The following is a 13,826-nucleotide window of genomic DNA, read 5'->3' on the forward strand; positions in this document are numbered from 1 at the left end:
CCCCTTGAGGGGCTTGTATATATGATGTATCTGTGACTTTCACCAACTCCAGCTTGGTTTGTTGAGCATGAGCACTTCTTTTTATTCCGATTTTTTTCTGAAGTAATATAATTAGCCACACCTTATTTGCAAAAAAATGTAGAGATTTTGTGAAATTTTGGGGCTTTTAAGGTTTTTGAAGACATTGGCACATGTACTGTAGTCTTCATCTGAGATAGGCTGTTTTGGACAATTTTGGGGCAAGAAATTTTAGGGTTTTTGCTTCTACAGTGTTGCTGAACATTGAATGCACCTTGGACTATGTGCATTACAAACAGTTTTGATAGAGTGTACCTCATTTGCTGTAATTTCTGGAAATTTCAGAGATTTCTAGTTTATTCCAGCTTGAACATTGTTCTATTGCCTTCTCTTGGTATTGATTATCATGGCAAATCAGGGAGGAGATGTATTTACCTATGTATCCAAGGAGGACAAATTGGATGGTAACAACTACTCACTTTGGTCCTTCATGATGAAGAATGTGCTTGTTGCGAAAAATCTTTGGGACTACCTCAGTGGAGAAGAAGTTAGGCTTGGAGTTGTGGCTCCTGCTACTCCTCATCCAGGAGGACATGGACAATGGGCACCTCAACCTGCTCCACTTCAACCACTTCCCCAAAGATCAACAGCTCAAAAAGCATGGGATACACGGGATGCACAGGCTTTGTCGCGCTGATTGCATTGGCAGTTCAACGGTCTATCATCCTTCACATTCGGTCTATAGCTTCTTCACGAGAATCTTGGCTAACTTTGGAGTAGATGTTCGCTGGTAAGAATGAGACTTGCATCTCTTTCTTAAAGAAAGAGCTTGAAACATTGAAAATAGATGAGGGTGATTCTATGCAGGATCACTTGAATAAAATTCAAGACTTGCGTGAGCAACTTATTAATGTCAATGTATACTATTCAGATGTATAGCTGATATCTACTACATTAACACATTACCTCCTTCATACTTGGCTTTTCATACGGCCCTAAGTCTCACCATGAGGATTGCCCCATAGCCTGTTTTCTTTCTTCAGTTAGTTAGTTTGCTTCTAGAGGAGGAGCAAACAAGAAGAAATAGTGGTGTGGATGTCATAGCCTCTAAGCAGGCTTTTATGGTTAGACAGAAGGGCAAAGGCAGCTAAGTAAAGAATGCTCCGCAAAGCTTTGGGACTTCAGGCACTTCACAGGGTAATAAAAACCAAGGGGGTACGCAAGCCAAGAAGGGAATGTCATTATTGCAAGAAGCCAAGCCACTATATCACTGAGTGTAGAAAGCGCATCGCCAAGGAGAAGAAAAAGGAGTCAAGGATGTCCGTTTCTGATGCTCCTTCCACTGCTACTGAGTCAGTGTCCTTTGTTACAGACAGGGACTATTGCTTTTACACATGCAGTTATGACTCTTCTTGGGCTGATAGAGCATTTAGCTCTATTGAGGATGCAGGCACTTGGTTTTTTGACAGTGGTGCTTAGGCACATCACATCTCGCAAAGATTTATTTGCTTTTGTTGGTGCAGCTCCAATTGGCAAGTCTGTAAAGTGTGCCAACAATGCATGATACCCTATTTGAGGTATTGGGGAGATTGTGCTCACAGCCATTGATGGCTCTATTCTCCGCCTACAGGATGCTTTGTTTGTGCTAGGCATAAATAAAAATTTGCTCTCATTTCTTCTTTGGCACGTTGTGGATTATAGGTCACCTTTGATAATGACAGATGCATAGTGAGAGATAAGAAGCACATAAGTTTGGTCTTGATTGGCACCTTATGTCATGGGTTATATGAGTTGGATGCTCTTTCCGTTGATCAATCAGCATACTTGGCATCCACTCTTGCTCCCGCTATGATACAAGTAGAGTTATGGCATGCTCAGATAGGGCATGTGAACTATGGTAGCTTGATGCTCTTACAACGTACATAGATGCAAGATGGATTACCTCTTCTGGAGAGACCTCGTGAGCACTTGTGCGAAGGATGTATTTTGGGGAAAATGCATCGGTTTTCGTTTCCCTGTGATGTTGCTTTTAGAGCCATAGCCAGGTTACAATTAGTGCATTCAGATGTATGTGGGCCTATGCAGACAAAGTCATTGGGTGGATGTTACTATTTTGTGACTTTTATTGATAACTTTACTCGCTTCTGCTGGGACTATTCTTTGGTGAAAAAGTCAGAAGTGTATGATGCATTCTTGGCTTTTGTAGCACTTGTTGAGAACCAATCTGGCTGTAAAATAAAGACTCTCCGTTCAGACCGAGGGGGGGAATATATGTCCTCTATGCTGAATTCTCTTTTGAAGTAGAAGGGCATTGTTCATTAGTTCACTACTGCTTATACTCCACAATAGAATGGGGTTGGAGAGAGGAATAATTGGTCACTCATGGAGATGGTCAGATGTAAAAGCAAAGAGCTTGCCACGCCTTTTGAGGCTTGAAAGAGCTAGAGACCTTCTGTTGGGCACTTTCGTACCTTTGGGTGTCTTGCATATGCACACATTCCCTAGGGACTCAGAAAAAAGTTGGATAACAAGGTTGTCAAATGCATTTTTGTGGGATGTAGTAGTGAGAGCAAAGGCTATAGACTCTATGATCCTCTCTCTAAAATGGTGTTTGTTAGTAGGGATGTACTATTTGATGAAAAATCAGAATTGTCCCTTGCTAGTTTTGACATATATCAGGCTGCCCGTTATGTATTTGAAGGGTTGCTGCCCATTTCATTTGGTGATTCAGCTAGAGTTTTAGCAAGTGAACTTAATGTTCAGCTAGCTGGTCCGTTGGAAAATAAAGAAAATCAATCATTGGCTGATCTTAATATTCAGCAAAGTGGTGAGATTGAAATTCAGCAAGAGCTTGTGCATAGTCAGGAGGCAAGACAATTGGAGTTTGCATCTTGATTGGTGAATAGGGAGGGTAGGATAAGAGATTGAAGTACACTTGGAGATGTGCCCCAAAGTGCCCACCATTGATCCATATGTATGAGTAGGCATAGGTGTAGGCATAGGCATGGTTTTTGTATGAGTACCCTAGGGTGGATGGATGGACGGAGTATAAGGAAAGGATGGATATTCCTGCATCAGAGTGGCCCATGGGATGAGCAAAGGCGCATCATAAGCAAAGGATCGATATCCCTACGTCTAAGTGGCTATGGGTAGATGTCCAAGGGGAGTCAGGGGGGTACCCAATACAGCCATCCTAGGATAGAGAACTGTGCACACTTGTCGGTAGTAGGCTGTGTATGGATGGCATTCCTATAACAAAGTATCAGAAAAACTAAAAATTTAACTTGTACATTCAAAACTTTTGATGTTTTTCCACTGAGAAAACTATTTTAAAGCAACATTTTACCCATTTTCAAAATTGATGACTTTCGATCAGCTACACATTCACCCATGTGTTTGCAATTAAGAAATGATAGAGGCTCCTCATGTTTTAACTTGGCCCTGTATTGAATGGTGTTAGAATAGCTGAGATTGGTTCAAAGGCTCAGTACCCAAAAGTAGTCCATAGAATATTACTTTTTCCTAATACCATTATAGCAGCACTATAACTGTAGCTCAAGTGCAACTTCAAGATCGCCTTTTTGCATATGTCAACCTAGGTCAAATAGTGCAAGCTATAGAAGGATTGTGCAAGTTGTTGAATTACCCTTGAGACCAGAGTGAGTGTATAATCCTTGTGATAATGCTGACCATAGAAGCAGGAAATGCCCTGAAACGCATATTAGAGGTGCCAAAACTCCAAAAACCCGAAATGTATTTCCCCAGGTGAAACATTTTCCCTTGTCTGAAATGGCACCAAGTGGCGTTCCCCCTTGGATCCAAAGCATTTCCCCTAATGTTTCCCTCGTCAACTGGGATTTGGAATGCCAAGGGGCAAATTTGTGGAAATGAACGTGGGCTTAGGCAATGATATGCTTATACTTTCTATCCGTTTAAGACACCCATACTCTTCCTCCCTCAGAAATGTCCTGTCTCATTCTCTATACACATTTTCCCTCTTCACCTCTTCTCTCTCACTCCTTAATGACGTTGTGTTTCCATTTCCCTCTTCTAAAATATTGCCGTTCCTGTTCCTGTTCCTGTTCCTGTTTCCGTTCCCATTCCTGTTTTTGTTCTTGTTTGGAGTTTCCCTCAACTATAATGCTGACTGTAGCAGAACTGGTCTCTGGTCTGAAAATTTGCTCTTGCAATCACTGAAAGTTATTATTTCATCTTGTTCTCATAGAAATTTTGTTTTCCCTTGGAACTGGGTCCTTGCAAGTCCATGATTGTTTTCTTGTTCATGCCCCTTGCAAGTACATGGCATTGTTTTCTCCCATGATGTTTAATATAGCATAAACAACTTACTACCATTGACAGTCCACGTTTTGCAGAGAGTCAATCAATGTTTGCATGATGCCTGTGTAAATGCAACAACAGCATTGTGTAGACGAGGATTCCTAGATTGTGGACTGGGTGGGAATGTTACAGACAGGATGGCAGAGATAGACCTCAATCTTTGGAACAACTGGACAAGCAATGAAAATGCAAGCAGCTGCTTTAGCTTTAATAGTGCGGTGTTCACTTATGGAATCTACAACTATGCAGTCAATATAACCTCTGAAACAAATTTTGCTGATAAATACATTTTCTCTTTGTTTTGGGGATTTCAGGTATGAAAACAATGTTTTCTTCTTAATTTACCCAAGACTTTTCATTTCCAACAGTTTTTAAGCTGAAAAGTCTATGCTGTACTTCTGATATACAGTCAATGTTCCTGGTTACTTTTGCAGCAAATCAGTACTTTAGCTGGCAATCTTATGCCCAGTATGTTCATAGGAGAGGTTCTCTTTGTACTTGGCATAATAATATTAGGTCTATTGCTAACAGTTCTGCTGATCGGAAATATGCAAGTTTTTCTGCAATCACTTGGTCGCAGGTATTTCATATTTCTTGCAGTTGGCATTTTGCTCCCTAGGAACAAAATCCTAGAATAGTTTTTTCATTGCACATTTTGCAGAAGTTTCTTATTTAAGAGAGGCAATGGAGAAAGACTTATGTTGTTGTTATTAATAGCTTGTTTTGGACGATCTACTTAGCAGAGGAGACATTCAAAAGCATGTCTGTGAAGCATAGCATTTTTTTCAAAAGAGGAAACTCATCGCATTAGCTGATGAAAAGCACTACATAATGAGAAACCAAAATAGTACAAGGAGGCCATTTCTGGTTGGGCAATCTAGAAAAGGACAAAGTCTGGTTCAGCCAAGTCAGAAATTTCTGATAGGTGTTCTTCTTTTGGCATTAGAGTCATCACAACGTTCCTTGCCCGAGGGAAATTTGGCAAGTCACTCTTCCTCCAAGTTGATGATACATGTGGGTTGACATCCTCACTTTGTCCATCTAGGTACATCAGAAAGTACAATTGAACTCACTTTGGTTGTGTATCAGCCTGACATGATCACTGCATGTGTGTCTGTGCTGCCCATTGCCTCCCCTCCTCTTGCTCATGCCTCACTTCTTTGCCAGCCATCTCCCTTATCCTGCCCACTATTGACCTGTCTACCACCCTATTCCTGCTCGACAGGCTTATGGGCTGCCCCACCACTCCACCCATCCTCTAGCTTCACCTCTCTTGCCTCTCCTATCTTTGCCCTCACCTTGTGCTCCAACTCCACTTGGGCTCTACCTCTTGCCCTACAACCATTCCCATTGTCTAATTGGCCCATAGCCTCTTGTTCAATAGTCCCTTCCCTCACCTACATGGTTGCCAAGATACCTCCCACTCCTATAGTTTTGTTGCAGCCACCTGCCTAACAACCCATACCCTTGCCCACTGCCCAACCAACCATCTCTTGCTATACTAGCCTTGGCTTCTACTCCCCCCCACTTTAGCACTATTGTTTCATGTGATGGCCTCCATGCTTTTCTAGTATCCCAAGGATGTGAAATTTTAATACTTTGCTTAGCATTTGATTAAAAGTTAATCAAATGTGCAAATGTGACTTGCACATATGAGATGCAACTTAATCATTTTACAATGTGGGACCCAAGACCGTGAGATATCAGCTGGTGCCAAAGTTAAAAGTTGTAATAAGTTATGCCTAACAAGTACTAGGTGATACTTAGTGTCAAATTTTGGCCTAAACATTTATTGGCCATTAATGTTAATGGTGACATTTAGAGAATAGGCATTAATTGATTAATTAATTAATTATTGCCATTCTAAGGGCTAATAACTACTTAGGGACAGATTGGTCTAGCCAATTTAATTATTGGTTGGTGATATTACTTTTGTGGACACTAAAATATTTATTAATTCAATGTTCAAAATTAATATTTTGATATTTAATTAATAAGCGGAATAATGCTAAAAAATGGGATTAGAAGACTCACTTGGCAAAACTTTCCCATACAAGTGAGGAGAGGATTGTTGGAGAATGGTATAAGACTATCCTGGCCATTGTGAGAAAGGAGGCTATTAGACAAAAAGGAGATGCTATTGATGTGATTTGCAGCCACTAGGAACCAATCCTACAGCATGCAACAATAGTTTGGAGCCCTCAAGGTGCAAGCGATAGCAGCCCAAGGCCCTTTTGGTGCAAGGGGCAATATACAGGAGGGGGCAGCAGTATTTTTGGTGGTCATAGACTATAGGCGACAGCTTCCATGGCTGATTGAGCAGGGCACTAGCAGATTTTCAGCCTTTACATGTGACGAAACTCTAATGTTTCTCTCTCTACAACATTCTCTCTGATCCTCCAATCATCTCTCAAGTTATCTTAGTAATATCCAGTCATTTGAGCCATTCAAGATGGAAATTTTGATCAATCTCCATTGTAAATCCTAATTTACAATAAAAATTGGGGTTTGATAGCTACCTCGGGATATGTACTTAGAATTGAGGGCCTAGGACTTAAATTCCAACAAGTGAAAATGAAGAATTTTAAGAAGATTCAAGAGGCTAGCCAACTACAATATTCTCTCTGATCCTCCAACCATCTCTCAAGTTATCTTAGTAATATCTAGTCATTTGAGCCATTCAAGATGGAAATTTTGATCAATCTCCATTTTAAATCCTAATTTACAATAAAAATTAGGGTTTGATAGCTACCTCGAGATATGTACTTAGAATTGAGGGCCTAGAACTTAAATTCCAACAAGTGAAAATGAAGAATTTCAAGAAGATTCAAGAGGCTAGTCAACCAATCTCAAGTTTGGTACTAAATTTCTCTCGCAAGGAGCAAGGTGAAAGCTAATCCCCAATCAAACCCAGGGGCAAATTGATTTGAAGATTTGTTGGTCATTTGTGACAACAAGTGGCACTTGGACTAGCTAAGGAGATTAGAGAATCTTAGTTGTACTCCATTGATTTGCAATTGAAGATAAAGAAATACTACAAGGGGTGCCAGTTTTGGAGCCAACAAGCTGTCCATTGTCTAAGAGTAAAGTGGTGAAATGTACATTTCAGTTTATGTGATTAATTCGTTTGTGGCACATCTCAGGAATGTTCATGAGATTTGTAGCTTTATGAAACTTTGTTCATACTGCAGAAAGTATATATGGAACTTTGCTGAAATTGCTTCTTCATTGCATGCTTTGTAGAAGAAGAATGTGCCTTTTAGATGGACAGCAGTGGAAATTTCAGGATTTGATATGTTGAAAGACAAAATGACTAGATTGTGTGCTTGTGTTGCCTAATCTCAAGAAGTCATTTGTTGTGCAATGTGATGCATGTGGAAACAACATTGGGCTATTTTAATGCAGGACGGTTATGTATTTGCTTATGAAAGTTGTTTTCTCCATGGTGCAAATAGGAATTTGTAAGTCTATGAAAATGAGCTCTTGGTTGTAATTCATACACTATCTACATGAAAACAGTATTTGTCAGGGAATGATTTTATAGTGACGATAGATCATCAAACATTGAGATTATTTCTGATGCCGATGAAGTTGTCAAGGAAGCATATGAGATGGGCAAACTCTCTCCTTATGTTTCATTTTTAGATTGTACACATTGATGGGAAAAAGAATGCAGTGGCTGATGCATTATCACATAAGCCTCAATTATCGGTTGTCAACATGGATAGTAGTCTTTATTGCTAAAATGTTATGTTTCATACTACTAAAGGGTGACTCTTGCTTTTAAGTCCAATTTTGTAAATTTTCTATCTTTAATACATCTTAACATTTCTACAAAAAAAGAGGGAAGAAAAAGAGGGGGGAGGGAAGGAACAAAAGTTTCCATGTTAGAGATTGGGGGGGAATCCCTAACCTTGGGCCTCCTTCTCCTCCTTTTGCTGTGAATTGCTCCCTTTCCCCTTTGATTGATAAGATCTACCTACATGACCTGCTCCTGCTTCAAAGCTACAACCCAAGATCTATAACTTGATTTACCTTTGAGATCTACCTTTGAAGCCTTGCACCATGATTGTGTAAAAGACCTACTTGAAGGGGTAGAGTTCACCGACATGGAGTTAGATGTGCTACAAAGGCATATTACGTTGAGTTGGACACCATGAAAGATCAATATGCTATCGATCAGACTTTGAAAATGTATATGATTAGCTTTGCAATGGCTAGAGGTATGAGCAATTTATACTTAGAGAGGGCTTTCTAATGATGCATGGACGACTGTGTATCACAAAGCAATTGAGGGCCAAGTTGATGATTGAGAGTCATGCTCCTCCTTATGTAGAGCATAGAGGTATTGATGCCATAGTTAAGGTAGTGGAGAACTTCTTTTATTGGCTAGCTTTGAGGCATGATGTTGAGCAATTTGTTAGGATATGCATTGTGCGCCAAAAAGTAAAATATAATAGGCAAAAGATGTCGGGTTTACTCTAGCCCTTGCCTATTCTAGAGAGGCCTTGGTAGAGTATTGCTATGGATTTTATATTTGAGCTTCCTGATACATCAATAGGGAATGATGGGATATGGACTACAATTTGTAGGTTCAGTAAGCAAGTCCATTTTATTCTAGTGAGAAAAAAGATAAGGATTGATCATGTGGCACGTCTTTTTATGCAACACATGTTTGAATACCATGGCATGCCAAAGTTAATCATCAGTGATCGAGACACATAGATAACCAGTTTGTTTTGGAAGGGGTTGCTTGAGAACATAAGCACTATGCTAAAATTCTCTTCATCCTTCCATCCACAAAATGATGGTCAATTTGAGGAGGTTAACTCCACAGTTTTGGATCTTTTGAAATACTATGTATCAGTTTACAATGCACAATGAGAACAGTATTTACCATTGGTTGAGTTTGCATACAAATTACAATAATATGATGCATAGTTCCACTAGTAAGGCTCGTTTTGAGATGGTAGAGGGTGGAAAGAAAGTATCCCCTATTTTGCACACAAAGGATAAGATCTTTGAGGATGATCACTATGTGGAGAGCATGGATGTAGCTTATGAGAAGATTGAGTATGCACTTCAAAGATCACAAGATAAGCAAAAGAAGATAGCTGATTGTCATAGACGTGCTTTGTAGTTTGTAGAGGGCGATTATATATTGCTACATTTTGAAAAGGCAATGCTAAAAAAGATGAAGGGCAAAGAGAGATTGCAACCAAAGCTGAGTGGCTCAGTGGCGCGCTTGCCTTGCCAAACCCCCCTACCTACGGATCAATTGTATGCTTGCCTTGCCAAACCCACCCACCCCCCCCCCCCCCACCGTGACCCCCTGCGCTGCCCTTGCCGCCTCCGCCCTTCAGCCCACGGTCCCCGTCTGGCAGATCCACCACCCGCACCACCCTCCCCCCCTTCCCCCCTATTGCTTCCTTCCTCTGCAACAACTTTTCCCCCCCACCGGTAGCAAAGCAACACGACAGGTAGGTTCTCATCAGAAACGCACAATGGAAACCTTTGGTCAGACGCTGATGCATTCTGCGAGTGTCCCCCAGTCAAACACCTTGCTCATCATCCTCTCTGAGGAAGAACTCTTAGTCGTCCGTGCCAGAGAGCTGGAGTTGAAAGAAACAACAATCTTTGGTCAGGTCATTGGACATTCTCCATCAAGGGCCCTGCTTCAGGATTGGCTCCACTCCACGTTGCGCATTGGCACAACGTAGATCATGGAGGCAGTCCTCATGAGCCAAGGGATCTTCATGGTTCGACTCACCTCTGCGGACGCAGCTCATGAGTTAGTGGATAGCTCACCCTATGCCTCCACGAAGGGGGTCATTTTCCTGGTTCCTTGGTACAGCGGCTTCACAATGGAGATGTTTGCACTCCATAACAGGTTTCTCAGACATCTAGTCACTTTACTTTTCCCTGGATTGACAGTAGAGTACCGCCAGTTAGTGGAGGACTTTGGAGAGCTCTTCGGCACAATTCTTCTTGCCTTCTTTGCGGATGCAGTGACAACTGCAAGAGTCCCAAAGGTACGAGTGGCCGTGAAAGACACAAAGAGTTTACCAAAGTTCCTAGAGATTGAGGCAGGAGGTCACTCCTTTAGGCAGCAGGTCATTGTTACTGGGCTACTAGGGCAGTGCCTGCGTTGCCATGCCTTTGGGCATTAGGCAGCAGATTGCATGTGTTTCGGAGCGAAGGCGGCACCGTCAACAAGCTTGCAAGTGGATGCTAACAGTTCTACACGGGTCCAGAGACGACAGAGAGGAAGACGGTAGGGGGGGCTACAATCAGCCCCATCAGACACAACCACGGCAGTAGGGAGCAGGAGGGCGAGCAACAGCCCCCTGGCAAAGCACCATGCAGCCCACCCTGCCCGCCCCACCCGGCAAGACCGCAGTCCCCTACATCCACCACCCACACCACAGGCTATCTCACCTAAGATCCCTTAGTCCCCCCTTCCCATGGATCCCCCATTGACCCTAGCCCCCAACCCCACAACAACCCCCCCCCCCCCCCCCCCTTCCCACAGGAGGTGATGAGCCACACACGCCTACATTCTCCTCTCACTAGCAATCTTGCTCCCCCCCCCACACAACCACCAGCTTATCTGTCCCTATCGTGCGTCACACTTTCGCGAGACAGGTGCAACTGTTACCACAAGGGTTTTTGGGTAATGGCCCGTGGTTCTACCTAAGAGTTGCAGAGTACCGAGAGTTCCCACTACCTCTAGAGGTGGGGAGCTTCGTGGTACGCAAGTCAAGGAGTGGCAAGGTCCATCTACTAGCACCACCGGATGGACCAAACTCTGCCTTCTTCCTTCAGTCCTCTCACTTGGGGGGCTAGATGATGACAGATAGAGGAGATGAAGAGTCAAGTGGCGGACCACATCTCCCATTGGATGGGAGAAGGAGGACTAGCACTGTTTGCACAACAATGGCCAGGTTGCATGATGGACATTAACTGGTGGGCTGATGCCGAGGTCCCATACTTGAGCATTATCTTTCAAGACCCTCCACAGTGGAGAGCTCCGATGGATGTGATCAAGTGGCCCCTAGCACAGGTATAGAGTCACGACTCTCAGCGTGGCTGATAGATGCCTTGGTGGTTTCACATGGAGCATCTATCACCCCCATGGTCCCCGCTCGAGAGCCACCATGGGGGACTAGAGTTCGCCGTCCAAGCCTACGGCAAAGTGTATTCACATGCCCCATAGTTCTTCCTCTTCATCAATAGCTTCCACACCGAAGAGACACTCGTTCGGTCAATCACACGTTTCCCCGTGAGCTTACATCTTGCATCTTGGAATGTGAATAGTCTCCATTACAGTGGGGCACATGGTTCCAGGAAGTTGATTGTTCGGCAGGAGTTGCAGCCGGCCCTTGTTGGATGGATAGACATCCTACTTCTACAGGAGCACAAGCTCACCCCTACCCAGGCCCATTGGGTAGGGAAGGTTCTCCCAGGCAGGTCACACACTTACTAGGAGTACGCCATCGGTGCACACAGCAAGAGTGGAGCCGTATGCACCTCTATTGGCCAGGGCCTTACCACTTGTATATGGGATCATGGGGCGATTGTGGCAGGGAGGGTTCTATGGATCAGGTTGGATATTGGGGACTCGTGCCTCGGAGTCCTCAATGTCTATGCCCCTATGGAGGTTAGGGCACGCAACAGGTTTTGGGTGGAGATCGCAGCAGGACTCCCAGACGTGGACTCTTGGATTATTGAAGGAGACTTCAACAACCTGGAGACCCTAGAGGACTAGCAGGGTAGAGACAGAAACTACCAGGGTATGGCAGGGGAGGAGCAAGAGTCATGGGAGGTCTTCATCCTCACAGTAGGAGCACGCGATGCTTGGAGGGACCCAGCTTTCCAGAGGAGGGAGAGGTCACTGGACTTTTCTTTGGGGATATAGGCGGCTAAGTTTTGCTGGAGCGGCTGGACAGGTTTCATTTGGGAGAGTGGGGGTGTTCTCGCGGAGGCTTGGTAGGGCAATTGGCCAGTACCACTCTGTTTGATCACTGCCCGGTTCTCCTGACACTTGACCCCCCAATGTCAGCCTTGGACACATGATTTTTTCGGTTCACCCATCTCCATCGCCTAATGGCCTCCCGACCCCCGGGGACCACCTTAGAAATAGCCACAACGAGAGGCAAAGCCTGGCGCCCACGCCCCACCGGCCCCTGTCCCCGCAGAAGACACATGTCGAAGATACAAGGGATACTACACCGCCAATCGGAGGGCCGTGCCCCGCCGCTTTAGTCTCTCCATGCTAGACCGACCCATGCGAGACATCCTAGGATGAACACCCCAAGAGCAGTTCCACACCGCACTGGGAGTACCTCTAGATTGTATCTAGTCTAGATATCATTTTGTATCTACTCAATTTAGTTCAACATAGCATAAACGTTAGCTTCACTGGGACTTTTGAAACCTCCCAGACATTTTGTATGCAACATTTTGGTCTCATAGGCCAACTTGGCCTATTGTAGACGTTAATATAACTTTCTTTCTTTCTTTCTCATTGAAGATTCAAAGTGTCAAGACAACCCACAAGCCAATCAAGAGTCCATGAAAAGTCCAAATTTGATGCATTATGAACTCTTGCAAATCACAATCAAATTTCAGCCCAATTATATTGTCTAATTTCAAGGGAAACTGGGATAATTGGGGCAATTCAGAGCAATTTGGAGCTATGGGGGTAATCGAGTCAATTTTGGGACATTTGGGTCAATTTGGAGCATTGAGGGGTATTGGGGCAATTAGAGGGACATTCTTTGGTGCAACTGGCATATTTGGGGCACTTAAGTCATGTGCCGTTCCCCCACCTTGGACGTTCCCCCTGTTCTAGGGGGTCTTGTTCCCCGTTCCAGGTAACTATGAAGCACACACAATTGCTTCCATCCAAAAATTGTGTGGCAAACTCTTTGCTTTCAGCATACATCTAGCCATCTCCAATGACTAACCAATTCTTCCTAAAGTCCCAAAGCTCTACGGAGCATTTTTAGCTTGGCTGCCCTTGCCATAAAAGCCTGCTTAGAGGCTATAACGTCCAGTCCACTATTCTTTCTTATCTACTCTTCCTCTAAGAGCAAACTCACCAAATGAAGGAAAGAAAGTGGCTGTGGGGATATCCTCATGGTGACGTTCAAGGCCGTATGAAAGGCCAAATATGAGAGTGGCAGTGAATTCAAGGTAGTGGAAATCAACTGTGCATCTCAGTAATACTCATCTACATTCATAAGCTGCCTATGCAAGTCTTGAATTTTATTTAGATGACCCTGCATAGAATCACCCTCATTCATATTCACAGTCTCAAGCTCTTTCTTCAAGAAAGAGATGCGTGTCTCATTCTTTCCAGTAAACATCTACTCTAAGGTTAGTCATGCTTCTCATGAAGAAGCTGCAGACCGAATGTAGGGGATGATAGATGACTGAACTACCAATGTGATTAGCGATAGAGCCTA

General features: G+C 43.5%; 1 protein-coding gene across 3 annotated transcripts in view; it reads left to right on the forward strand.

Annotated features, from left to right (window-relative positions):
- LOC148038872 (putative cyclic nucleotide-gated ion channel 20, chloroplastic) overlaps nt 1-13,826 on the forward strand; it is a 207,409-nt gene that overhangs the window by 123,550 nt on the left and 70,033 nt on the right. For all 3 annotated transcript variants that reach the window (XM_087674759.1, XM_087674758.1, XM_087674760.1), the window contains 2 exons: nt 4,392-4,670; nt 4,791-4,936. In XM_087674759.1, coding sequence (XP_087530885.1) covers nt 4,392-4,670; nt 4,791-4,936 — 425 coding nt within the window. The remainder of the gene's footprint in view (nt 1-4,391; nt 4,671-4,790; nt 4,937-13,826) is intronic.

Source organism: Lygodium microphyllum, chromosome 3 (genome assembly GCF_053477565.2).
Source record: "Lygodium microphyllum isolate KBCC chromosome 3, Lygodium_microphyllum_v1.1.10, whole genome shotgun sequence".
Taxonomy (NCBI): domain Eukaryota; kingdom Viridiplantae; phylum Streptophyta; class Polypodiopsida; order Schizaeales; family Lygodiaceae; genus Lygodium; species Lygodium microphyllum.